This window comes from Elephas maximus, chromosome 4, assembly GCF_024166365.1.
Source record: "Elephas maximus indicus isolate mEleMax1 chromosome 4, mEleMax1 primary haplotype, whole genome shotgun sequence".
Lineage (NCBI taxonomy): Eukaryota > Metazoa > Chordata > Mammalia > Proboscidea > Elephantidae > Elephas > Elephas maximus.
The window spans coordinates 98,445,679-98,469,798 of NC_064822.1; the positions used below are offsets into that span (position 1 = coordinate 98,445,679).

Below are 24,120 nucleotides of genomic sequence, written 5' to 3' on the forward strand. Positions count from 1 at the left end.
AGTTGGAGAACTACTAGTTTGAGGAGGGATCCTGAAAAAGTAGTAGAAATGAGAGAGAGAGCTCCCTTTTCCCCATGCTCTTCCTTTCCAACTGTGCAATATCTGCCGAACGGGTTCCCAGAGAAGCAGAACTAAAGCCTGTGTCGCCGTCTCACTCTTCCCTGAGGTATTAACACACTTTTTTTTTTTTTTTTTTTACCAGTAGCTCCACTTGCTTCTTCAACCGTCCCCACCCCTCGGTGTGTCACTGCCCCACGTCGCCTTCGTCTGGGGGGCAAAGGATCGGGATAACCAATACAAGCTTTATCATCGTCCCAAACACAATCCCCACACCGTGGAAGAAGCAACGCGCAACACCCGGTCTACCTCGCATCCAGGCGAAGGTAAGTCCCCGCACAACCCTGTGCGCATGCCCGGAAGCCTCATCTATTTACCGTCCTCCGGGAGAGTATTTAAAGGGGCAGGCTCCCACGTGAAGAAGCGCCTTAACCAAACGTTCTTCGTGGAGCGGCCTGACGGCGCAGAGAGGAAGAAGCGGGGCCTGGAGCAGGCGGAGCCCGGGGCGGGGCCTGACGGGAAGTGCTGTCCTCGCTTCGCTGCTTCCCGCTGCTCGGGTTGCTCCGCCGCTGGCTTCGCCGCGAGGCGCCCCGCCCCCGCGCAGTGCCCCACGCCCCGGGCAGGTAAGGGATTGCCGCTGTCCGCTCTTCCTGCTACCCGGAGGTTGTCCTCCTCTGCTCCAGGCTTAGTAGGGTGGCTGTTTCGGGCTGCAGATCGCTTTATGCCTTATATTCAAAGTGAGAAAAGTTTAGAGAGGAAGTGGTTGCATGAATCACCTCCGGCGTCGAGATTTGGAGTGAGTCCCTGGAGATCCACAAGTTAGTCTGACTGGGAGGAAGCTGAGGCATCGAGAGAGCCGTCACCCAGCTGTTCAGTGGCGCCGTCTAATCTCGCCTCAACTTTCTCAACTCTGTGGCTTTTTGTTCCCTGAACCCGTTTACAAAATGAAATCTTGTCTCCTAAAAACCAGGAAGTAAGCTCAGCACGCGGCCGAGATGGGAGGCATTCAGAGGCTCCACACGATTCTGATTAGCTTGTTTCCTCCAGTTTCTAAGCTTCCAGGACATTAGAGAGTGAAGAGTTGTAAGAAACAGGTAAGTACATTATCACATACGAAAAGTGTACCTGACGGCGTGGAAGCAAGAGAGGAGACAAAGGGATAAAAAACAAACGTTGAAAAAGCTAGCAAGCACATCAGCCAATTTGGAATGAGAATAGCGCTATTAGTGCCTCAAAATGCTATATGCCCAGTGCCCAAGGAGTCCCTAACAGTAAAAAAAAAAAAAACAGTAGAGGATATTAAATTCTGCTTTTCCCCTCTCTAGGGATAAAAAAAAAAAAAGGGATAATCCTTGAAGAAGACTGACAGAAAGTTAGAAATTGTTTTATTCTCCTTTTTTGATGGTAAACGTTTGATTTTGCTTTCCACCTGTCTAAACAGAGCTCCTGATCTTCCAGGCAAAACTTAGACCTTCTAGTCTCTTCTCCATCTCAGTAAATGGCAGGAAGCTGTTGTTCAGGCCAAAAACCTTGGTACTGTCCTCTCACCCTCCACATCAGCACATAGGATTCTTTGGCTCTACCTCAGAATAGACTCATCCTCCAAGGACTTGTGCCTTCTCTTCTACTACCCTAGCCCAACCTCCAGCATCTCCCACCTGGATTGTTGGTGTAGTTGAATTGATCTCTCCCTGCTCCTCTGCCTTTAATCCAATATAACTTAATTTCAGCAGCAGCCCCAGTGTCTTTTAAGACATGATTATAGTGGATGTCTTGCTTCTTCTCAAAACCTCATCTGTCTTCTCATCTCACTCAGAGGATAAACCAAAGTCAATAAAAATGAGATCTGGGTACCTGGTCCCCTTACCTTACTAACCACATCTGCTACCCTCTTGCTCCCTCCCCTTCAGTCTTATTGTCTTCTTGCTGTTTCTCAAAGGGCCCACTTGGGCCTTTGCATTTATTATTCCTTTTGCCCAGGACACTTTTCTCACAGATATCTCACAGGCTGGCTTTCTTGCTTCCTCCAAACCATTGATCAAATGGCACCTTCTTATTGAGGCCTACTCTGACCACCTTATTTAAAATTACAGTCTGGTCTCTGTTTATTTTTTTCCACTGCCCTTGGTACCATCAAACATATTATTGTTGCCATTGTTAGCTGTCCTCAAGTCAGCCCCCGACTCTTGTCGACCCTGTGCACAACGGACCAGACTGTTGTGATCCACAGAGTTTTCATTGGCTCATTTACAGAGGAGATGGTCGTTTCTTCCTAGTCCCTCTTAGTCTGGAAGCTCTGCTGAAACCTATTCAGCATCATAGCAGCACGCAAACAGCCACTGACAAACAGATGGTGGCTGGGCTTGAGGAGCATTGCAGGAATTGTACCCAGATTTCCTGTGTGGGAGGGAGAATTCTACCACTGAACTCCGCTACGCCCATAAATGTATTTTAGATATTATTTGTTTTTTGTCTGTCTTCTGCAATTAGAATATAAGCTCCACAAGTTCAGGTATTTTTGATCTGACTTGCCTATTAATCTCTGGGGCCTGGAACAATGTCTGGCACAAAACAGTAAATATTTAATGAATGAATGATATTTTACGTTTAATATACCCAGAGTGTTTTAAAGCATTTACCGTTGAGTTAGATCATGTTCGAGAAAGATGTGTTATAATTTATGAATATATGTTTAAGGACAGCCCTGTATAATTTAATAGGTCCGGAAGGCATCACCAGCTTTTGTTCATAATGATGCGTTCAGTTGTCTGAAAATAAAGGTTATTTATCTGGTATATTTTGCTTACAAAGGCATGGAAGTAAAGAATGTGTTTTAGAAAGGTTATACATGTCTTAAAAGTACTGATATTTTCCTTTTTTAAAGATATCTGGTGGAGCAGTGGTTAAGTGCTTGGCTGTTAACCAAAAGGTTGGTAATTCGAACCCACCAGCCACTCTGCAGGAGAAACATGTGGCAGTCCGCTTCTGTAAAGATTTACAGCCTTGAAAGAAGCCCCACGAGGCACTTCTACTCTGTCCTATAAGGTTGCTACAAGTCGGAATCAACCCAACGTCAACAAATTTTTTTTTAATATATGTATTTTTTTGATCATCTATTGTATGCTATGTTTAGGTCTTTTTCATTTGTTGATCTTAAATCTTATGGCAACTCTTGAGTTAAATATTACTATCTCTGTTTTTCAGCTAAAGAAACCAGGGTCTGGAGAAATTTGAGTTATTAACCCTGGTCACAGTTGGTTTGTGGAAGAGCTGAGATTAGAACCCAAACTCACGCACCCTCGAAGTCCATCTTCTCTCCTCCCCTCTACACTCCGGCCTTCTGATCGAGTAGTAATGAAGCATAGTCATAAAACTTTATTAATTCATTTAATGAGAGCCCCCTGGGTTGTAGAAGCAGATGCTGATTTTAGTATATTCCTCAATTGCCACATCACCATGTGCGCTTGTCTGAGTTGTCTTAGTTGAAAATATGAATGATTTTTCTATACTATGAGAATTAATGATATAACGAAATAGTCACAGAGTTATTTCTGTATTTACTTATTTGTTTGTAAGCAGTATTTCCTGTTCCACCTCTATAAATCCCAAGAGTGCGGTAATGTGAAACCTTGAACAATTTCTGAAGAGGTGATGTATTTTAAATAATTAAGATGTTTGCTCAAATAATCTATTTTCATTGTTGAAAATCCAGGCCAGCAAAATGAAAACAAATGAAACCACCCATTAAAATTACCATCAAGAGATTTAAAAAACAAACAAATCTATCGCTGTTGAGTTGGTCTTGACTCAATAGCGAGCCTGTGTGTTACAGAGTAGAACTGCTCCATAGGGTTATCTTGGCTGCAGTCTTAAAGGAAGCAGATCATCAGATCTTTCTTCAGTGGCACCTCTAGGTGGGATCGAATTGCCAACTTTTTAGTTAGTAGTTGAGTGCAAACTGTTTGCACCACCCAGGGACCTCATTAGGAGATAAACTGTTGCCGTCAAATCGATTCCGACTCATAGTGACCCTATAGGACGGAGTAGAACTGCCCAGTCTGGTTTCCAAGGATCATCTGGTGAATTTGAACTGCTGACCTTTTGGTTAGTATCTATAGCTCTTAACCACTACACTGTCAGGTTTCCCATCAAGAGATAACCCCTGCTAATACTTCGGTGTATGTTCTTAAAAATACCTGGTTGGGAGTGGTGTATAAATGTATGCCTGAAGTACATTTTAAATTCTGAGATTTAGAACTTCTGGGCATATATTTGTAGAAGAGTGGTCAAAAGGCCTCCACTATCACCTCTCCTAGAAATCTGGCTGCAGAAGAGGTATAGAATTTATTCTTCTGGCCTCACGATGTTGTGGTTGTTAGCTGCCATCGAGTCAGCCCCCGACTCATAGTGACCCCACGTACAATGGGATGAAATGCTGACGAGTCCTGTGCCTCCCTGTGGTGGGAGAGGTTGCATGGGCTGGATTCTAGCAATCTGACTATTGTTATCCACTGGGTTTTCATTGGCTATTTTTCAGAAGTACATTGCCATGCCTTTCTTCCTAGTCCATTATAGCCTGGAAGCTCCACTGAAACCTGTTCAGCATCTTTGCAACACTCAAACCTCCACTGACAGATGGGTGATGGCATGAGGTGCTTTGGCTGGGAATTGAACCCAGGTCTCCCACATGGAAGTTCTACCACTGAACCACCACTGCCCCATGGTCTTACAGTAGCCAGTTTTTATTCTCAATTCCCTGTATTTTAGTTCTAGCTTCTAGGATTATTAAACGGTTCAATGTTTATTAACTGTGTCAATCAACTTTATACTTCTTACTGTGGAAAGAAATCTACAAGTAAGAAAAAATAACTTGAATAAGACAACTGCAGAATCTGTAAGCACATACAATTTCTTAATAAAACATATTCAGTCTTTCTCTCATTCAATACAAATGTTTTGAGTAGTTGCTACAGTGAATATGGTTAAGTCCCTGCCCAGGAGAGCACACAGTCTATTAGAGAAGGCATATGCATAAGCAATAAAATATAGTACTTGTTATAATAGAAGGATTTCCAGATGACATTTGGAGCAAAATGTATGACTATCAGGGAAATCCAATAATGCCTTTTGATGTGGGCTCAAAGGAATAGGAGCCATTTACCAGGTGGCCCTCAAGGTGCTTGGGCAGTTTTTTTACCTAACCATGGATGACTTCAACTCCTGCTTCATGGAGAAAATAGTATTGTGTAAGAACTCTCCCTCTCCCTTCTCAGATCTCTGTATCCAAACCTGTTTCCCTCTTTCTGATTTCAGGAATAGGCCTCATTCTGTAGCTATGAGTCAGAATGGACACAACGGCAATGGGTTTTTTTTTGTTGTTGTTTTATTCAAGTCTGAACTCTCCACCTGCACTTAATACACTATCCCTTTTGTATCTTAAACTAGTGTAAGTCTTAAAACAAGCCCTTACATCAGCAGAGTCTCTTGAGACTCAGGAGATTCTTAGATCAAAATCATGTATAGGTAAAAGATACATTAAGAGTGTAGTAGATTTTAATGTAAAAAAAAATTCATTGGTATGGTTCAGATCCACATTGCAGCTGACCTTTAAGAAATTATCACTTTTCAAGTTTTAGTGTAGAATCAAAGAATAATGTACACTACTTTCTGAAAAGACTGTTAAAATCCTCCACTCTTTTTCAATTATACGTCTGTATAAAGCTAGATTGTCCGTATACATCAATCAAAATGATACATTGCGGCAGATTGAATGTAGAAGCAGATACGAGAATCTGGCTATCTTCTATTAAGTTAGACATTAAAGAGAGTTGCAAAACTATAAAACAATGTCACTACCTTAATCACTGTGAGGATTATATGAAATATTGTATACAAATCAGGTGGCATGGTATTGGCTAGTGAATTTGTCATGGATTGAATTGTGTTCCCCAAAAATTCGTGTCACCTTGGCTAGGCTGTGAATCCCTGGTAGCGCAGTGGTTAAGCATTTGGCAGCTATCCAAAAGGTTGGCAGTTCGACTTCACCAGCCGCTCCTTGGAATCCCTCTGGGACAGTTCCACACTGTCCTATAGGATCGCTATGAGTTGGAATCTACTCAGTGGGAGCGGGTTTGGTTTTTCTGGCTTTTGGCTAGGCCACGATTCCCAGTATTCTGTGATTGTCCGCCATTTTGTCATCTGATGTGGTTTTACTTTGTCTTGTAAATTCTCAGTGGCACCTAGCAACAACAACAATGATGTTAATGAGACAGGATTAGAGGCAGTTATGTTAATGAGGCAGGACTCACCATGCAAGATTAGGTTGTGTCTTAAACCAACCTCTTTTGAGATATAAAAGAGAGAATCCAGCAGAGAGACATGGGGACCTCATACCATTGAGAAAGCAGTGCCAGGAGCAGAGCAAGTCATTTGTTCATGGGGTTCCTACGCTGAGAAGCTCCTTGACCAGGGGAAGATTGATGGCAAGGACCTTCCCCTATAACTGACAGAAACCCTTCTACTACAGCTGGCACCCTGAATTCAGACGTCTAGCCTACTAGACTGTGAGAGAATAAATCTGTTTGTTAAAGCCATCTACTTGTGGTATTTCTGTTATAGCAGCACTAGATAACTAAGACAGAATTCATTCATTCTTAAACGTTAGTATCTACAATGTGCTAGACACTATGTGCGTATTAGTAAATAAAATGACCATGGTCAAAAAAAACTCATGGAGCTTGTACGGTATTGAAGGAGAGAGACATTAACAAGTAAGTAAATATTTCATGGTAAATACACTGTGCAGTGATGAACGATATATAGATGGAGCGGAGGAGGGTAGGTAGACCTACTTAGATGTGGTAGTCAGGGAAAACCAAAGAAAAGAATACTAATTTAGAAGCCTAGGATACAGAAAAGGAGCCCTGGTGATGCAATGGTTAAACGCTTGGCTGCTAACCGTGAGGTTGGCCAGTCAAGCAGTTTCAACCCATCCAACAGCTCTGTGGGAGGAAGACCTGGCCATCAGCTCTTGTAAAGATTTTAGCCTATAAAACCCTATGGGGGCAGTTCTACTCTGTCACATGAGGTCTATATGGGTCAAAATCTACTCAGCACCTAACAACAGAGGGATACAGATAGACTTTTTTACCATTTACTCTTTTATAGCTTTTGAATTCTATACCATCTGAGTGTATTTTTTATTCCAAAAAATAATTATGTTTTATTTAAAAAATAAAAATACGTAGGAGAGCAGGAATAATTGACAAAAATAACTGAGTCCTTTGGTCTTGATTAATTAGAAAGAAAGGTTACCATGTACTAAGAATAAGGGACATGTTGCTGTTAGGTGCCATCGAGTCAATTCCGACTCATAGAGATAAAATAACCATGTAGAGAGAGGTAAAGTTTTGAAACAATCACTGAGGACAATGAGAAAAGCCAAGTAGAGGGATTGACAGCAGTGTTGAAGGCCCAATGGAGAAGGGGTTCCTGGAAATTTGTATTCATACCAGTCTGCTCAGTGTCTAGTTCTCTACAGCTGTGTTCAGCAGTTCTGGTGTTCAGGTAAAATTGTGAGATTTATCGCTGGCTGTGGCTGTCCAGGGTAGAGTGGTAGATGGGTGGATTATGCAGTAAGCATGGTATGCGTTGAGCAAGGTACCCATGGGCTTAATTATATTTACTTGCTAATCTGTGGTGAGCAATTTCACGTGGGTTTCACCACACTTTTGCTGTGGTGGGGGACAGGTGACGTTGTGCGCTGCAGATTAGTGGGAAGGCACAGTTGGGCCCGCAAATACCTTGCTTACTGGGCTATCTGGCCCTGGCAGAAGAAGAAGGGGACTAAGGAAATGAAGGTTCTGGCTAGAGAGTAGCTGAAGTGGTGAACCACAGGGCTCAGCTTACTAGGGAAGGCATTGTGGTCAGGTGAATCTGATGGACTCAAAAAATCCAGAGGGATCAGGGAAGACTGTATTATATGAAAGTAGATGGATGGACCATATCTTTCAGTTCCATACAGATGATGTCAGTACATTTTTTTTACTTCTAGCAGAGAGTGTTGCATAAATTTTTTATAGCAAATAAGTACTGATTGAGACAAATTGTTGTTAGGTGCCATTGAGTCAGTTCTGACTCATAGTGACCCTGTGTATAATAGAACAGAATACTGCCTGGTCCTGTGCCATCCTCACAATCGTTATGCTTGAGCCCATTGTTGCTGCCACTGTATTAATCCATCTCATTGAGGATCTTCCTCTTTTTTGCTGACCTTCTAATTTACCAAGCATGATGTCTTTCAGTTTGAGAAATGCCAAGCGTGTTCTTCCCTTTTGGTTTTCTATCTCCAGCTCTTTGCACATGTAATTATAATATGACTGAGACAAATAATTACCTTGAAAAGTAAACCTCTTATTAATATATTTGATTCTTGAATATGCCCACAGGAATTTTTCTGAAAGAGTAAATTTTTTGTTCCTTTTTATAAATGTCACTCAGAAAAATATCAGCGTCAGAAAAAAAAAATCTGCATTTTTTATTGATGTTTATAGTTGGGGAAAGAAATCATACTCAGAGAACAATTATGCAAATACATTGTAATTTAATATCTTCTTAGGATATCAACTAGTTGACTTTGAAATGTTTATTATGGTGTAATAGAATGCCAACTTTTCACGTGATATAGTAAAGTGTGATGTATACTTTTACAGATACCATCTCTGAAGCTACTGTAACAGATTAATGAGAATTTTCCATGTTTTAGGAATAGAAGATGAACAAACCCATAACTCCATCGACATATGTACGCTGCCTCAGTGTTGGACTTATTAGAAAGCTGTCAGATTTTATTGATCCTCAAGAAGGATGGAAGAAGTTAGCTGTAGCTATTAAAAAACCATCTGGTGATGATAGATACAATCAGTTTCACATACGGTAATATATAAAAAAATTTTAATTTTCATATCACAGCCTAGAATGATTAATTGGTATAAATAACTGTCCAGTGTTGCTATTTAAAGTGGAGATAAGGATAATAAGTAATGTCTCTTTTTTTTTCTTTTAATTTTTGCTGCATTCTCTAAGATTTCAACTGGGCTCATACTGTGGTCTTGCAAATAAGTTTTTTGTGTTAGTATTAGGATTCCCACCTCCGCTCAAGTTCTCTGTTTGGCAGGCTAAGTACAGTTCACTCTGCCTCACACTTCTCACTTCCAGATTGAGTTATAAAATTTTCTGGTGAAATTCTGGAGCCTGTACATCTAAGTATGTGAATCTCTAACCCACTCTAACAATGTACTTTGATAATTTTTCAAATTGGCATTTTAAAGTTATTGCTTATAAGTATAAACATGTATGAACAAAATCTCTAGTCCTTAGCCAGGATTGTTCAACACTGTCTTCACATGATTTCTACGGTTCCTTTCTACTCATGTCTGCTTGGTTTTATGTAAAATATAAGTAGAGATTTATTTTTTTTGTCAGCTGTTACAGTGCAAGGAAACCCTGGTGGCATAGTGGTTAAGTGCTACGGCTGCTAACCAAGAGGTTGGCAGTTCGAATCTGCCAGGCGCTCCTTGGAAACTCTCTTGTGCAGTTCTACTCTGTCCTATAGTGTCGCAATAAGTCAGAATCGACTCGACGCCGGTGGGTTTTTGGGTGGGTTAGAGCACAAACCTATGTCAAATCTATCTTCGGTAGCAAGAGGAAAAGAAATTTATTTGTGATTTTCAACATTAACCTGCTAGAGAGCCTAAAGGCTTGGCTGCCTTATTACATAATTCTTCCTGGAAGTGTCTCCTCATTTGAAAGGCAAACTTCTTAAATTACTTGGAAGAGACTCAACTGTAACCCTCAAAAGACAATTACTAAATATAGTTTGTTGAGATTACGATTAAAAAATTAGGGAGGGTGGTTGAGACAGTGGTGGTGGGGAGGAAAAGCTCTTATACAGAAGAATGCCAGCAAATAATTGTTGAAAGAAGAATAGAATGAGAAAATGGACCAGTTTGCAATCACTAATGAAAATTGATCCATGCGAGACTCGTCAGCGAGTGCTAAAACCATAAGGTGAAAGGTTGTTGAGGAACAGGATATTCATGAGATTTCAAAGTGTTACCCACGGATAACTTATGAATTGTGAAAGGGACAAAGCACTTTTGTTCTCAAACTTGGCGTCACCAATAATGGTACAGATTGCCATTATGGGCCTCCGCATGTGATACAGTGGGGAGGACACACTATTGCCCGTGCAGTGTTCTTACCAAAAAATATTAACCTGAATTTAATCGTTAGAAGGTAGACATTTAGGTTGCGAGACATTCTCCAAGACATCTTGCCTGGACTCTAAAATACAGACAACACAGAGCAAGAGCAAGCAGGAGGATGAGAGCAGAAATGTACCAAAATGTTAGTCATTTGGTGATTCAGGGTGAAGAGTAAAGGTTCGTTCATTGTATTATTCTTGCAACTTTTCCAATTTCTATACATTTAAAATTTAGAAAAAAATTGAACAGAAAAACTGGTTATATTTTTAAGTATTTTCAAAACCAATTTTTAACGAAATGGGAGAGGAAAACTTACCTGTCTTTTTCCTTCAATTTACTTGAAGTCTAGTTAAGATCAAAGGAATAATTCCCTAGGTTTATGTATATTCTATTTCTTTAAACAGGCTGATTTATTAAAATTCCTGTAGCTAACAGAATAAATAAGTCATATAGGGAAGTACATAGCTTGAGAGCACACCTTTATATCAAGTGAGATTTGAATTTGAATATCAACTTGGATATAGCTTATTGGCTGTGTGGCCATGGTCTGGTTACTTTACCTTTCCAGGCCTGGCATTCTCATTAATAAAATAGCGATGATAATCATATATTTGAGAATTAAATGAGTTCACATGTGTGCATCCCCTAACTTAGTAAATACTCAGTTAAGTACACAGCAAGTATTAAATGTTATCATCGTCTTTGGCATCTTTTTTCCTTCTCCTTGTCTTTCTGTCTCTTTATAATTCTTACTGATTCTCCTGCTGCCTTTTTCTTTAATAGTCTAGTGGCCAGGGAGGAATAATTCCTATTTTCATATTAACTCTATTTATATACTAATTTTGTTTCTTTGTGACTTGTTTTAAGGAGATTTGAAGCATTACTTCATACTGGAAAAAGTCCCACTTCTGAGTTGCTGTTTGACTGGGGTACCACTAATTGCACAGTTGGTGATCTTGTGGATCTTTTGGTACAAAATGAGTTTCTTGCCCCTGCAAGTCTTTTGCTGCCAGGTAAACTGAGTGTGACCAGGGTGTCAACAATTAAGTCCTTTTCATTCTATCAGCTCTCCCCAATTCTCTTAACAAGCTCCCTGGACGTAGGACAGCGCGAACTCTGCTGCCCTGCTAGTGGAGGCTTCATCATGGAGTCTGATCCCACCATAAAGTCACATCATTTTGTACCAATAGGAAGTTGAGAAGGATATAGACTTCAGAACCCTAATTTGGTCTGTAGGAAATTAGTTCCTGATGAGACTTTATGATCATGATTTGCGCTGTTTGTGTGTTTAGTTGCCTTCCTCACAGCCTTACTTTTTTCCTTTGATGCCCTTTGTACCAGTGGTTCTCAACCTTTAGTGTGCATAAGAGTCACCTGGGGCTCTTGTTAAGCATGTAGATTCCTGGACTGTATTCCAGAGATAATTAATCAGAATTCTGGAGTTGGGTTCAAGGTCTGTGTTCTTGAACAAGTCCTCCAGTGCTTCTGAAACAGGTGGTTCACAGAACACTCTTTGAAAACACTGCATTACGCTCAACTCATTTTTAGCACAGCCTACACATCCTTACTAGGTAGCATGCAATGTGTTCTGTGAGAATATGGAGCCAACATGTGGAAATTGGGATGGTGTTAGAATGAACCAAGTTCCTAGTTTAACTTTTTATAAACAATTTTTCTTGTTTATAAAAGAGCAACTGATAGAATATTTTATTTGGCAGATGCTGTTCCCAAAACTGTGAACACAATACCTTCTCAAGAAGCTGTAACAGTTCAGCAGAAACAGGTACCTCTCTTTGACAAAGTCAGGACATCTGTGATGCCAGTGCAGAATCCTGAACTAAACTATATGCCACCTGACTCCTCAAGTGCAGAAAATGAAAGTTTAGAAGTTAGTGATACACGTAAGTAACATTTTAGTACTTTCCACTAGTGAATTTGTCATTAAGTCCATCACTGCTTTAAAATAAATCTTTTCCTTTTATTTGTACAATAGTCAGAGGCACAGTAGCTTTTTTGTCTTTTGTCTCCTGATTTATTAAGCACCATCTTCGTTGTATTAGTGAATTACCAACATGGAAACAGCCACAGAAGCTATGAAAAAATAAGTAAATATTTACATGACTTGACAGGGTCTTAAAATATATGAATAAAGTTTCGTGTGGAGGATGACTTTTTTTTTCTTTCTACTGGAATCAGCAAAGAACCAAATGGAATCCTCAAAAAACCATTTGTATTTAAAAAAATGGTTTTCCCTTTTTTTATGTTGTCTAATCAAAAACTGTAAATATTTGGATATATGTTAAATCTTTAAATTGAGAAAATATTGGAATTATTAAAACCAGTTTCTTTTTTACCCAAGCGCTTTTTTCCTTATTTTATTGACCTAGGTTTTCACAGTTTTTCATTTTTCGAATTGAAGAATGTCACAAATAACTTTGATGAACGACCCCTTTCTGCTGGTGGTAACAAAATGGGGGAGGGAGGATTTGGAGTCGTGTATAAAGGCTGCGTGAACAACAGAACTGTGGCGGTGAAGAAGCTTGCAGCAGTAAGTAGGATTTTAAAGGGAGAACTGCGTCCTAGCATGCTGTCTGATCAGCTTTAAATGACTCTTTAGAGATACATTATTTCACTGTGTATTTCTTTTCCTTAAGAAAATAAATTCTTTTAAGTTGGTAGCTCTTAATTTAAAAATCTGGTGGAAGCTATAGACCCTACCCCTAGAAAAATACACGTATATGTAAAAAAGTGATACGTGTATAAATATAAACTCTTTGGGGATTCACTGAGTAAAGTTGAGAAGCCCAGCTCTACACTGTGTTTCATAAATAATGAAGATTAAAATGGTAACATTAAGAAAAATATCTGAAAAATAACTTCCCCTACATCACCTTTCTCATTGAAAAATAAAGTTTAGAAAATGTGCATTAAGAAAAAAAGATAGAAAATTTCCTTGTCCATATATTTTGTTTCTATTTCTATTAGGCTATTCACCTTTTACTTATTGTTTTGTTATATTCTAAGACTGTTGTAAGGAGCCATGGTGGCACAATGGTTAAGTGCTCAGCTGCTAACCAAAAGGTTGGCAGTTAGAACCCACTCAGCTGCTCCACGGGAGAAAAGACCTGACAATCAGCTCCCATAAAGATTATAGCCAAGGAAACCCTATGGGGCAGTTGTACTGTATCCTCTAGGGCCACTATGAGTCTGTAAAGATTGTAGCCTAGAAAACCCTATGGGGCAGTTCTAATCTGTCACATGGGGTTGCTATGAGTTGAAATCAACTTGATGATACCTAACAACAACAAATCTGTTGTTATATTCTAAAAATAAAAACATAACAAATATTTATATGATAAAGATAGTCACCTTTGTCGTATATGTTGCAAATACTTTGCAGATTTTTTTTTTCAAAATTTGCTTATGTTTTCTGTTACACAGATTTTTTTCTCCCAAAATCTTAAATGCGGTGAAGTCTCATATATTATTTCACTATATTCCTGCAACTCAGACTTGTATGGTTCTTTCCTTCCACTAATAAGATGTGGGACCTTAAGCAAATCACTAATTTTTCTAGGTATCAGTTGTTCTATAAACAGGAAGAATAATGGCTTTCTGTTTTAAAGAAAGAGGGATCAGCTAACCAATCTCTTGAGCTCACTTCCAGCTTTAGGAGATACGGAATTATTTAATGGTGGTGTATTGTATTGTGTTTTTTCAGATGGTTGACATTAGTACTGAAGAACTGAGACAACAGTTTGATCAAGAAATAAAAGTAATGGCAAAGTAAGTGTTAATTTGGCAGTGTGGTAAAGTAGAAGAGAACAGGACAAGGCATTTCTTACTCAAAGTGTGCCATGAACTAGTGATATTTTTAGCTATGTAAAATGAAAATAAAGGGTTTTAGAATAGAGGAAATGGAAGTACTTTTTGTCTCCATAATTCTATGACTACACATACACCTTTGTGTATAGATTAAAGAGCAGTCAAGTTTTAAGTCACAGCAAAGTTACATGGAATTTCAGCTCCTTATTGCTTTCCATTATCATGTTTTCTTTTTCCAGAATTTATGAGAAATAGATTGTGAGATACTAAAAAAACAAAAACAAAAAAACTACAGAATAATAGACCCTTAGATATAAGATAAGGGGGCAGTGGTAGTTCAGTGTTAGAATTCTCACCTTCTGTTAAGGTGACCCGAGTTCAATTCCCAGCCAATATTCCTCACGTGCAGCCACCGCCTGTCAGTGGAGCCTTACATGTTACTATGATGCTAAACAGATTTCAGGAAAGCTTCCAGACTAAGACAGACTGGGAGGAAAAGCCTGGCAATCTACTTCTGAATATCAGCCAATGAAAAACCCTAAGCCACTAAGTCCTGGAGCTGGGATTCAGTCCCAGATCTGTCTGATTCCAAAGCCTGAGCTTTTGGTCTGAATCATAATAGGCCTAACTCTTTAAGGCCAGTTTATATGCGTTAGACTCCTTGCTAATTGCTAAACCTCAAGAAAGAAAGAATACACTGGGATTGATTCAGTGACAGTGAAAATAAAGCACCCTGGAAAAGAATCAAAATTCTTTTTTTTTTTTCAAGACTTGTTTTCCCACCTCTACTCCCCACTCTTCAGTCTTAAAAATAACATGTTCAAAGTAGATAGTCTAGGAAATGGAGGAAAATATTTTTAAAACAATACAAATTATCTCTTAAATTTATCACCCAGAGATAACCATTGCTAATATTTTGTTGTATTGCTTCATGATGTGTGTATAGCATTTTTCCCATGTCACTAAAAATAATTTAAAAATGCTTTAAATTATTACATAACATTCTAGCATATTTGAGTATCATCTTTTATTTAACTATTACCCTTATAGGTTTGTTTCTAATATTCAGTATCACAAATTGAAGCTCCTATGAACACCTTTGTGCATAAATTTTTAAATGGAACTCTGCTTATTTCATCAGGATAGAATCCTAGAATTACTGGGTCAGAGTGCATGAACTTTTTAAAGAGTTTTGCAGTATGTGTCCAAATGCCTTTATGGGTAGGTAATGATTATTTCTGTTCCTACCAGCAGCTTCAAACTTCACTGCTACCCCACCACTACTGGGCATTACTATTTTCTCGTAAGTGCCACTCTCTGGTGCTTACTAGCAGAATGACCTTGGCTAAGTTTTATAACACTATTCATGTGTTTTCTCATCTGTAAAATGATAGTACTAACTTCATTAAGTTATTGCGAAGATTAAATAAAACAAAGCAGGTCAATCACTGACCATGGTTCCTTGCATATAGTATAAACTCAGCAAATGTTAACTCATCATTTTAAAAATGTGCCAGTTTGGTGGAAAGTGGAGCACTTATTGTTTTAATTTGTATATCTTAAAATATTTATGAGGGTAAACGAAGTGTACGAGCCCTGGTAGTGCAGTGGTTAAGCACTCAGCTGCTAACCAAAAGGTCAGCGGTTTGAAACCACCAGCCACTCCACAGGAGAAAGATGTGGCTGTCTGCTTCTGTAAAGATTACAGCCCTAGAAACTCTATGAGGCAGTTCTGCTCTGCGCTGTAGGGTCACTATGAGTTGGAATCAACTCAACGGCACATAACAGAGGAAGTCTGATTTGATACAATGAAAAGTTAAAATTGTGGATCATTGTGAATGAACAAAATGAGTAGCGCTTGGATGGAACACTTATCACGGACCAGGAGTTCTTCTAGGCTCTCACATATATTTGCTTATTTAATTGTAACAGCATCTATGTGACATTATAGGTATTATCATCCCCATTTAGCAGGTGTAAAAGAGGCTCAGTGAGATTGTTGACTTGCCATAGGTCACGTATCCAGGAGGTGGCAGAGTTGAACTTTAAACTTAGGACTTTGTACTCAGCCCAGTTTTCTTTCTGCTGTATCACCGATGCCTGCGGCTTTGTCGTACCACAGCTCTCTTTGGCTTTATTACTCAAGTATATAAAAAAGCTCAGATTAAGTTATAAGTGACGAGATGTGATTAAAGATCAGAAATGTATAAATTAGGTATAATTAAAGATCAGATGTCTGCAAATCAGTGCTTCTGACATGTTGGAGTCAAAACACTTGAAAGTGTTTTCATAAAAGACTTCTTGTAATCTTGTTTGTGATACTGAAAATTGAGATAAGCAAATGTAAACATCAGCCTAGTCTTTGACCAAACTATCACAAGTTCCAATGATCTGAATTATTGAACTTTTACTGTAAAATAAGAAAAGGTTTTGCTTCTATTTTCAATCAGTATTTCATGAAAACAGAATAGTTTACAGTATATTATAAATATATATCATGTTAGTAATGATACATAGCATACCATGATTTTCTTCCTCTCTTTTTCTGTTAAAGATTTAAAGTAAACAGTTTTCCACCTGTAAGTATGTAAGTGTGTATTAGAACAATTTTGGGTGTTAAGTTTTTAATTGTGAAAATTATTTGTCACAGGTGTCAACATGAAAACTTAGTAGAACTACTTGGTTTCTCTAGTGATGGAGATGGTCTCTGCTTAGTATATGTTTACATGCCCAATGGTTCATTGCTTGACAGACTGTCTTGCTTGGTAAGATGTTTGTCCATCAAATTGTTTGGCTTTCTGTCTCTGTGTTAGAATACTAATATTCACTTTGTGATGGAATCATTTAAACCACATTACACTTAATATTTTTCCTTCTTGGTGAAAACTATACAGTTGATGTGTAAACAACTGAGATTTACATTCTCTTAGGTGAGAATCTAAAATGTAAAATTATCAGTCAAGGCTGGACTTTAAAGATGCTCTTATATATTTTAATCTGTAAATAAGAAGTGCTAACCCTCTATTTAAGGAGCCTTGGTGGTGCACCGGTTAAAGTGATCAACTGCTAACTGGAAGATCAGTGGTTCAAAACCACCAGTGGCTCCGCAGGAGAAAGATGTGGCCCGGTTAAAGTGATCAACTGCTAACTGGAAGATCAGTGGTTCAAAACCACCAGTGGCTCCGCAGGAGAAAGATGTGGCAGCCTGTTTCCGTAGAGATTTATAGCCTTGGAAACCCCATGGGGTTGCTATGATTTGGAATGGACTTGACAGCAGTGGGTTTGGTTTGGAACCCCCTATTTCATCTTATTTAGAGATTTTTGCTAACAACTTAAAAAAAACTATAGTCCTAAATTCTTAATTAGCAAAAAACCCAAAACCAAACCTGTTACCATCGAGTCAATTCCAACTCATAGCGATCCTATTGGACAGAGTAGAACTGCCCCATAGGATTTCCACAGAGCGGCTAGTGGATTCAGACTGCCAACCTTTTAGTTAACAGCCAAGTTCTTTGCCACCAGGCCCCTCAATTACCAATATACTGTGCCATCAGGGCTCCTTAATTATCAATATACAGTAAAATCTATGAAAGCTAGAGCCTGTATAAGGTGGAAGCCTGTCAGAGAAGGAAAACTAAAATATTTTCCACTAAGATGATCTATAGAAAAGTGCTAAGACTGCACCCTGTCAAAGGCAAAAAACTTGTGAGACCTGGAAAAACAAGGCAGCCCTGTTGAGTTCCAGTTCTCACAGGTTTCACTGTAATACCATTTTCAGTTGTTGCCTAGAAAAATATTTTGGGTTATGTATGTTCCATAGATTTTTTTTCTTTTTTTAATTGGTCTGTTTGTTTCTTCACGAGGATGGTACTCCACCAATTTCTTGGCACATGAGATGCGGGATTGCACAAGGTGCAGCTGATGGCATCGGTTTTTTACACGAAAACCATCATATTCACAGAGATATCAAAAGGTAAATGCTGCTGTGAAAAGCTTTCAGAAAATCATCTTTAAAGGATAGCTTGCCCTCACTCTTTCTGTTCACTCTTCACATGAATATCTAAACACAGAGCAGCTGGACTTTTCCCCCCAGTCACTCCATGAAAACTCTTTTCACTAAGGACGTTCATAATCTCCTTTATTCTAAACCCAGTGACCTATTTTCATTACTCATCATACTTGACCTTTTTTCTAATTGGAATGTGTTTTATTTTGTTGTTGAGAACATACACAGCAAAACATATACCAATTCAATAGTTTTTACATGTACAGTTCAGTGACATTGATTACATTCTTTGAGTTGTGCAACTGTTCTCACCCTTTGAGTTGTTCCACCCCCGTTAATATAAACTCACTGCCCTCTAAGCATCCTATTTAATATTTTGAGTGGCTGTTGTCAATTTGATCCCATGTAGATACTTCTTATACTTGACCTTTTTCAAATAGCATGTTATTCTGTTCTTCCTGATCACTTTTGCCATATCAGAATTCTTTTCTCTCTTCAGCTCTGGATCACCACTCTTTTCTGAATCACCTTTATCTTTCCTGAATACTTTTCTTGTTTGTTTGTTGGTATGTTTTTTTCTTCTTCTTAATTATTTAGTTAACAGGTATTTATTGAGCACCTAAGATATGCTAGGCACTGTAGATGACAGATACAGTTACAAAGGTAGCCTTTATGGGGTTTGACATTAGTCAATTGATCACAAAATAATGCAGAATAGTAAACTATGAGAGATGTTATGAAGAAAAGGTGACCAGTGCTCTAGTACTTACAACAAGGGGATCTGTTAGTCTTTAGGGGTGAAAAAAGTGTTTCCCTGGCCCCCAGACACCTTACTAATCAAAAATGAAGCCACTCCTAAAATCCACCTTTCAGCCAAAGATTAGACAAGCCTATAAAACAATAACACATGTGAGGAACGTGCTTCTTAGTTCAATCAAGTATACAAGACCAAATGGGCAACCTTGCCTAAAAGCAAAAGCGAGAAGTTCTGAATGAGAAACTTAATTTGTGCTATAAACTTTCACCTAAAACACAATAAAATTAAAAAAAAGAAGAACGGTTCCGTGAGGGAGTGATGTTGAAGCCAGATACAAAGAATGAGCAGGAAATAAATTGGCACAATTTGAGGGTGGCCATAGAAGATGGGAGAAGAGCGTTCCAGACAGAGGGAAGCACATTTGTAAGACCAGTGTTGAGAGGGGACATGGGAGCATGATGAATTACAGGAAGTGAAATAATTGCAGTATGACCAAAATGCAGAAATTGAAAGGATGATTAATGTGAGATGAAACTATAGACATAGGTAAGGTAGACCAAGGTAAGGATTTAATCTTAGCATAAGTATAATAATGCCATTGAAAATTTTAAGCAGGAATGTGGCATCATATTTAAGTTTCAAGAAGACCACTCTCTTGAGTGAAGAAGCTTGTATATTGGAGGCTGTTACAGGAGCCTTGGTGGTGACAGTTCATATGAAGAGAAATGAATAGATCTGAGAGACTAAGGTGGTAGGGCTTGCTGATGTCTTGGCTGTGGAGAGTCAGAGAGAAGGAAGTTTCGGGAATAATTCCTGGGATCCTGGCTTCTAGAAATGCATTCACTTACAATGGCATGATTCAATTATATAGAAAACACTGAAAGAGAGCCAGGTTCAGGTGGGGTCGTGAATGTGAGTTCTCTTCTATACATTTGGAGTTTGAGGTGCTTTTAGGATGCAGAAGTAGAAATGTTAAACAGGCAGTGTAATGTACAGATTTGGAGCTCATAGAAATATGAGCTGAAGGTATAAGTTTATGTATTACTAATATACAAGTTAAAATTGAAGGGATATCATACTGTTGCAGTCACTTAAAGAGAGATGGAGACTAAGAAAACCCAAAGGTTAAGTTGTGAGGAACCCTAAGACTTAATGGCCAAGTAAAAGAGAAGAACCCAAAAACTTACCTAAGAATGTACATACGGAAAGGTAAGATGAAAATCAAGGAAGTGTGGTATCCCTGAAAACAAGGAAAGGGAATGTTTTCCAAGAGTTGAGCTTTTTTGAGACCAGAAGAAGGACTGAAAATCAGTAGTTTAATTGATGCTGTGCAGGTCATTTGTGACTTTATGGACACCTATCTCTCAGCTTCCATGCAGGAAACCTGGGTTCGATTCCCAGCCAGTGCACCTCATGCACAGCCATCACCTGTCTTTCAGTGAAGGCTTCACGTAGCTATGATACTGAACAGGTTTCAGTAAAGCTTCCAGACAAGATGGACTAGAAAAAAGGCCTGGCTATCTACTTTCAAAAATCAAACAGTGAAAACCCTACGGATCACAACGGTCTGTTGCTCAGCTGTTCATGGGGATAGTGCAGGACGGGGCAGCATTTTGAACAGACCATTATGCATGGGGTCGCCATGAGTTGGCAGCTAACTCAACAGCATCTAACAACAACAGCATTTCATGTAGTGGTTGAGTCAGAAGCCAGGTTGTAATTGAGGAGAGAGGGTGTGCTGAGGAACTGAGATGTAAGTATAGATGCATCTTTTAAGACATTTAGATCTTGACGGGTGCTAGCTAGAAATAGTTGTGTCATTCAGAAAACATTTTTTTTAAGATAGCAAAGATTAAAGCATGCTTATATGCCTGTGGGAAGGATTCAGATAGGAAGGAAAGGGGACAGTAGAAGAGAGAAGTGGGATATTTATAGAATAAGGTTCCTGAAGCGATTAGCCTTAGTTAAGAGGAGACACACTGTTGCTCATCCTTTATGTTTTGGTATTCCCTCCTGTTCTTACTTCATTGTTTCTTCTGTTCATTATACATGTCTTTTGCTGAGTGGTGTTATGTAGACTTCAACTGCTGTCTATATAGGGATGACTCCCAAATTTGTGTCACCAGCTTCCAGTCCTGTATTTTTAGTAACCATATACCATGAACTCCTGGGTATCCTGAAGGATCCTCTAAGTTAGCATGTTAGAAATCAAACTCTTTACTCTTTCAACCCACACTCTTCTGATCAAATGAGGTCACTATTGATTCAGTCTCCTGAACTAAAGACGTTCTCATTCCCTGTATCCTACTAATTACAAAGCACTGTGGAGTGTGCCTCAAATTTTTCAGTTCGTATTTACCCCAATGCTCTGCCTTTGTGTAGACACTCATTAACTCTCATTTGCTTTATTACAAAGCTTCCTAATTGGTCAGCCTACAATCAGTGTGTACCAGTCATCTGTTTGCTACAGAACTGCCGGGATTATGGTTCTAAAATTCAAGTCTGGTAACATCAGTCCACCATTATGAAAACTTTAGTTGGTATCATGTTGCTTATAGGATGAAGTTCATACTCCCTCCTTTTTCCATTCACACTAGTTTCTTGCATTTGATTACATATGCACCATATGCTTTCATGTTTTTATCACTTTGTACATGTTACCTCATTTGCCTGAGTACCTTATTTTCCTCATTTACGCATCAACTTCTGCTTATTCTTCATGGTTAAATACACTTGTCACCTTCTCTTTGGAAGACTCCCCAGTTCTTCCACGCATATCGTTGTCCTCTGTCAGCATTTTGTGCTTCATATCTCCATTGTGTAGTACTGATTTTTTTTTAATTATTTATTCACATGCCCTTGTCACAGACAAAATTCTAAGATTCCACCCATAGCTAAAACCAAGCTTAGATACTAACACACAGGAAATCCTCAATGAAGTTTTACTGAAGAAAAGTATGAATGTATGAATGAACACATATAATTAACAAATGAAGATCTTTTAGCCATAGTCTTTCCTCTTCAAAAGATTTCAGATAGTACAGAAAAAAAAAGGATCACTTTAAAAATAAATAGTTGAGATAATTTATTTGGAAATCTTTTTAATGAATTGAGAAATGCTACAAAAATAATTAGGATGCTGGCTTAGAAGATTTTGAGGGACATTACCCTATAATAGGTTATTTGTGAAATAATGAAAATATCTCTTGCCAGCATGAACAATTTTATTTCATTTATACTATCTTAATTTCTTTGAAGAAACAAAAAGAAAGACAGTTATTTTTCTTGAGCTGTAATCTGAATTCTGGATTTATTTACACAAATAGTAGGCTTTTATGATGTATACTGTATAAGTACATTCATATATTTATAGACAGACAGCCAGATAATACTGCTTGACTTGCTTGGGAAGAAAAACTTTTTTTTTCTCCAAACTTTAAATTTTTTTCAGTGCAAATATCTTACTAGATGAAAACTTTATAGCCAAAATTTCTGACTTTGGGCTTGCACGGGCTTCTGAGAAGTTTGCCCAGACAGTCATGACTAGCAGAATCGTGGGAACAACAGCTTATATGGCACCTGAAGCTTTACGAGGAGAAATCACACCCAAATCTGATATCTACAGCTTTGGTGTGGTAAGTTTCACGTAGATGATTAGTAACAATATTCATTCCGGTTATAACTGTGAAATTGAAGTGGAGTGTTCTTAAATTTACCTGTATTGCTTAGCTCTTGCATGTAAAGCTGTAAATTGCTCACTTTAATTCCTAGTTAGACAGTTCAGAAAGACTTCTCCCAGTGTGTAAAACTTTTGAATTGATTTCTGAAACTACTGCAAGAAATTATTTTCTTGCCATATCATCCTCATGAATTAGTATGAAGCTTAAATAAGCACATAAAATAAATCAGGTCAGACAGTATGCACTTCTTCAGTCTCATTTTAAAAATGAAATGTTTTCCTAAGGAAATACACACATTTTGTGATTACCGGTGTGCTACTATTAACTTGTATTTCAGGTAGCACTGTGAAGTAAGACACATTGTCAGCTGCCATTAAGTCTGCCCCACTCATGGTGACCCCCGTGTAAAACAAAACAAAATGCTGCCCAGTCCTGCGCCATCCCCGTGATCGGTTGCTGATCAGACCATTATGATCCATAGGATTTTCACTGGCTGATTTTTGGATGTAGATTGCCAGGCTTTTCCTCCTAGTCCACCTTAGTCTGGAAGCTCTGCTGAAACCTGTTCAGCATCATTTAGAAAATAATATTCTTATGAAGAAAATTATTCTTGTGATAAATCCCCTGCAAGGCAGAAAAAGGACCAGGAATTCCCGTAATACATGTTGAATGGAGCTAATTCTTTAGTAAGTTGCCAAATAAAGAGGTGCTCATGAGAATGGGTGGGATCCAAGATGTCCGTGAGAGAAAAAAATCAAACCAAAGCTGTTACCATAGAGTGGATTCTGACCCATAGCCACCCTATAGGACAGAGTAGAACTGCCTCATAGGGTTTGCAAGGAACGGCTGGTGGATTCGAACTGCCAGCCTTTTAGTTAGCAGCTGAGCTTTTAACCACTGCACTATGAAAGAAGGGTCATGAGAAATGCTCATAGCTCACTACTTTAATAACTTAAAGATATAAAACACTTTGTGCAGAAATGATGTATCAGATTTCATTATCAAGGTCGGTATTTCCTCTAGTTTCTGTGTGTTGTCCTGGGGGTTAAAGAATTTTTTTGTTTTGTATTCATAGGTTTTACTAGAAATAATAACTGGACTTCCAGCTGTGGATGAACACCGTGAACCCCAGTTACTGGTAATTGACAGATTCACTTTTCCAGTCTTTTTTCTTTGAATTTATAGTCTAAATGTATATGGGTAAGTTTGGCATCTAGAAATAGCATTTTCTATTAGCATTCTTTCCATTGGCAATCACACGGTGACATACGGAAAGAACACCAAGTGTTTCTAATCTCAGCTCTGCCATGAAGTATTTGTGATGCTGGAAAAGTCACTTATGTATTCTGTGTTCTGGTTCTTTTAAAATGAAAATATATGACTTCGGAGGTTTTCTGCATTTATTTTTATTTTGTTACTTTCAGCATGGTTACTAACAGCATTTTCAGCTCAAAGAGAAAAAGCTACATGCCTTCTATTCAAATTTATATCAGAATAGAATTGCTAGTAAAAGTTCTCTATCCATTTCTG

The 24,120-nt window shown here is 38.5% G+C and overlaps 2 protein-coding genes across 8 annotated transcripts in view; one reads left to right on the plus strand and one right to left on the minus strand.

The window, feature by feature from the left end:
• PUS7L (pseudouridine synthase 7 like) overlaps nucleotides 1-516 on the minus strand; it is a 134,960-nt gene extending 134,444 nt beyond the window's left edge. For 4 of the 5 annotated variants that reach the window (XR_007517172.1, XR_007517174.1, XM_049882876.1 and 1 more), the window contains exon 1: nucleotides 367-459. The gene's annotated coding sequence lies outside the window, so the exon portion shown is untranslated. Of the gene's footprint in view, nucleotides 1-366 lie in introns of all 5 variants that reach the window. The other variant, XM_049882875.1, reaches the window with a different exon arrangement.
• Nucleotides 517-591: 75 nt separating this feature from the next.
• IRAK4 (interleukin 1 receptor associated kinase 4) overlaps nucleotides 592-24,120 on the plus strand; it is a 28,723-nt gene continuing 5,194 nt past the window's right edge. The window contains exons 1-11 of one of the 3 annotated variants that reach the window (XM_049882886.1): nucleotides 592-680; nucleotides 1,028-1,151; nucleotides 8,822-8,991; nucleotides 11,190-11,335; nucleotides 12,041-12,223; nucleotides 12,710-12,870; nucleotides 14,044-14,108; nucleotides 16,798-16,912; nucleotides 18,011-18,120; nucleotides 22,362-22,545; nucleotides 23,666-23,728. In XM_049882886.1, the coding sequence (XP_049738843.1) occupies nucleotides 8,831-8,991; nucleotides 11,190-11,335; nucleotides 12,041-12,223; nucleotides 12,710-12,870; nucleotides 14,044-14,108; nucleotides 16,798-16,912; nucleotides 18,011-18,120; nucleotides 22,362-22,545; nucleotides 23,666-23,728 (1,188 nt within the window). In that variant the 5' untranslated portion in view covers nucleotides 592-680; nucleotides 1,028-1,151; nucleotides 8,822-8,830. Of the gene's footprint in view, nucleotides 681-1,027; nucleotides 1,152-3,850; nucleotides 4,162-8,821; nucleotides 8,992-11,189; nucleotides 11,336-12,040; nucleotides 12,224-12,709; nucleotides 12,871-14,043; nucleotides 14,109-16,797; nucleotides 16,913-18,010; nucleotides 18,121-22,361; nucleotides 22,546-23,665; nucleotides 23,729-24,120 lie in introns of those variants that run through there. The other 2 variants (XM_049882887.1, XM_049882888.1) reach the window with 2 other exon arrangements.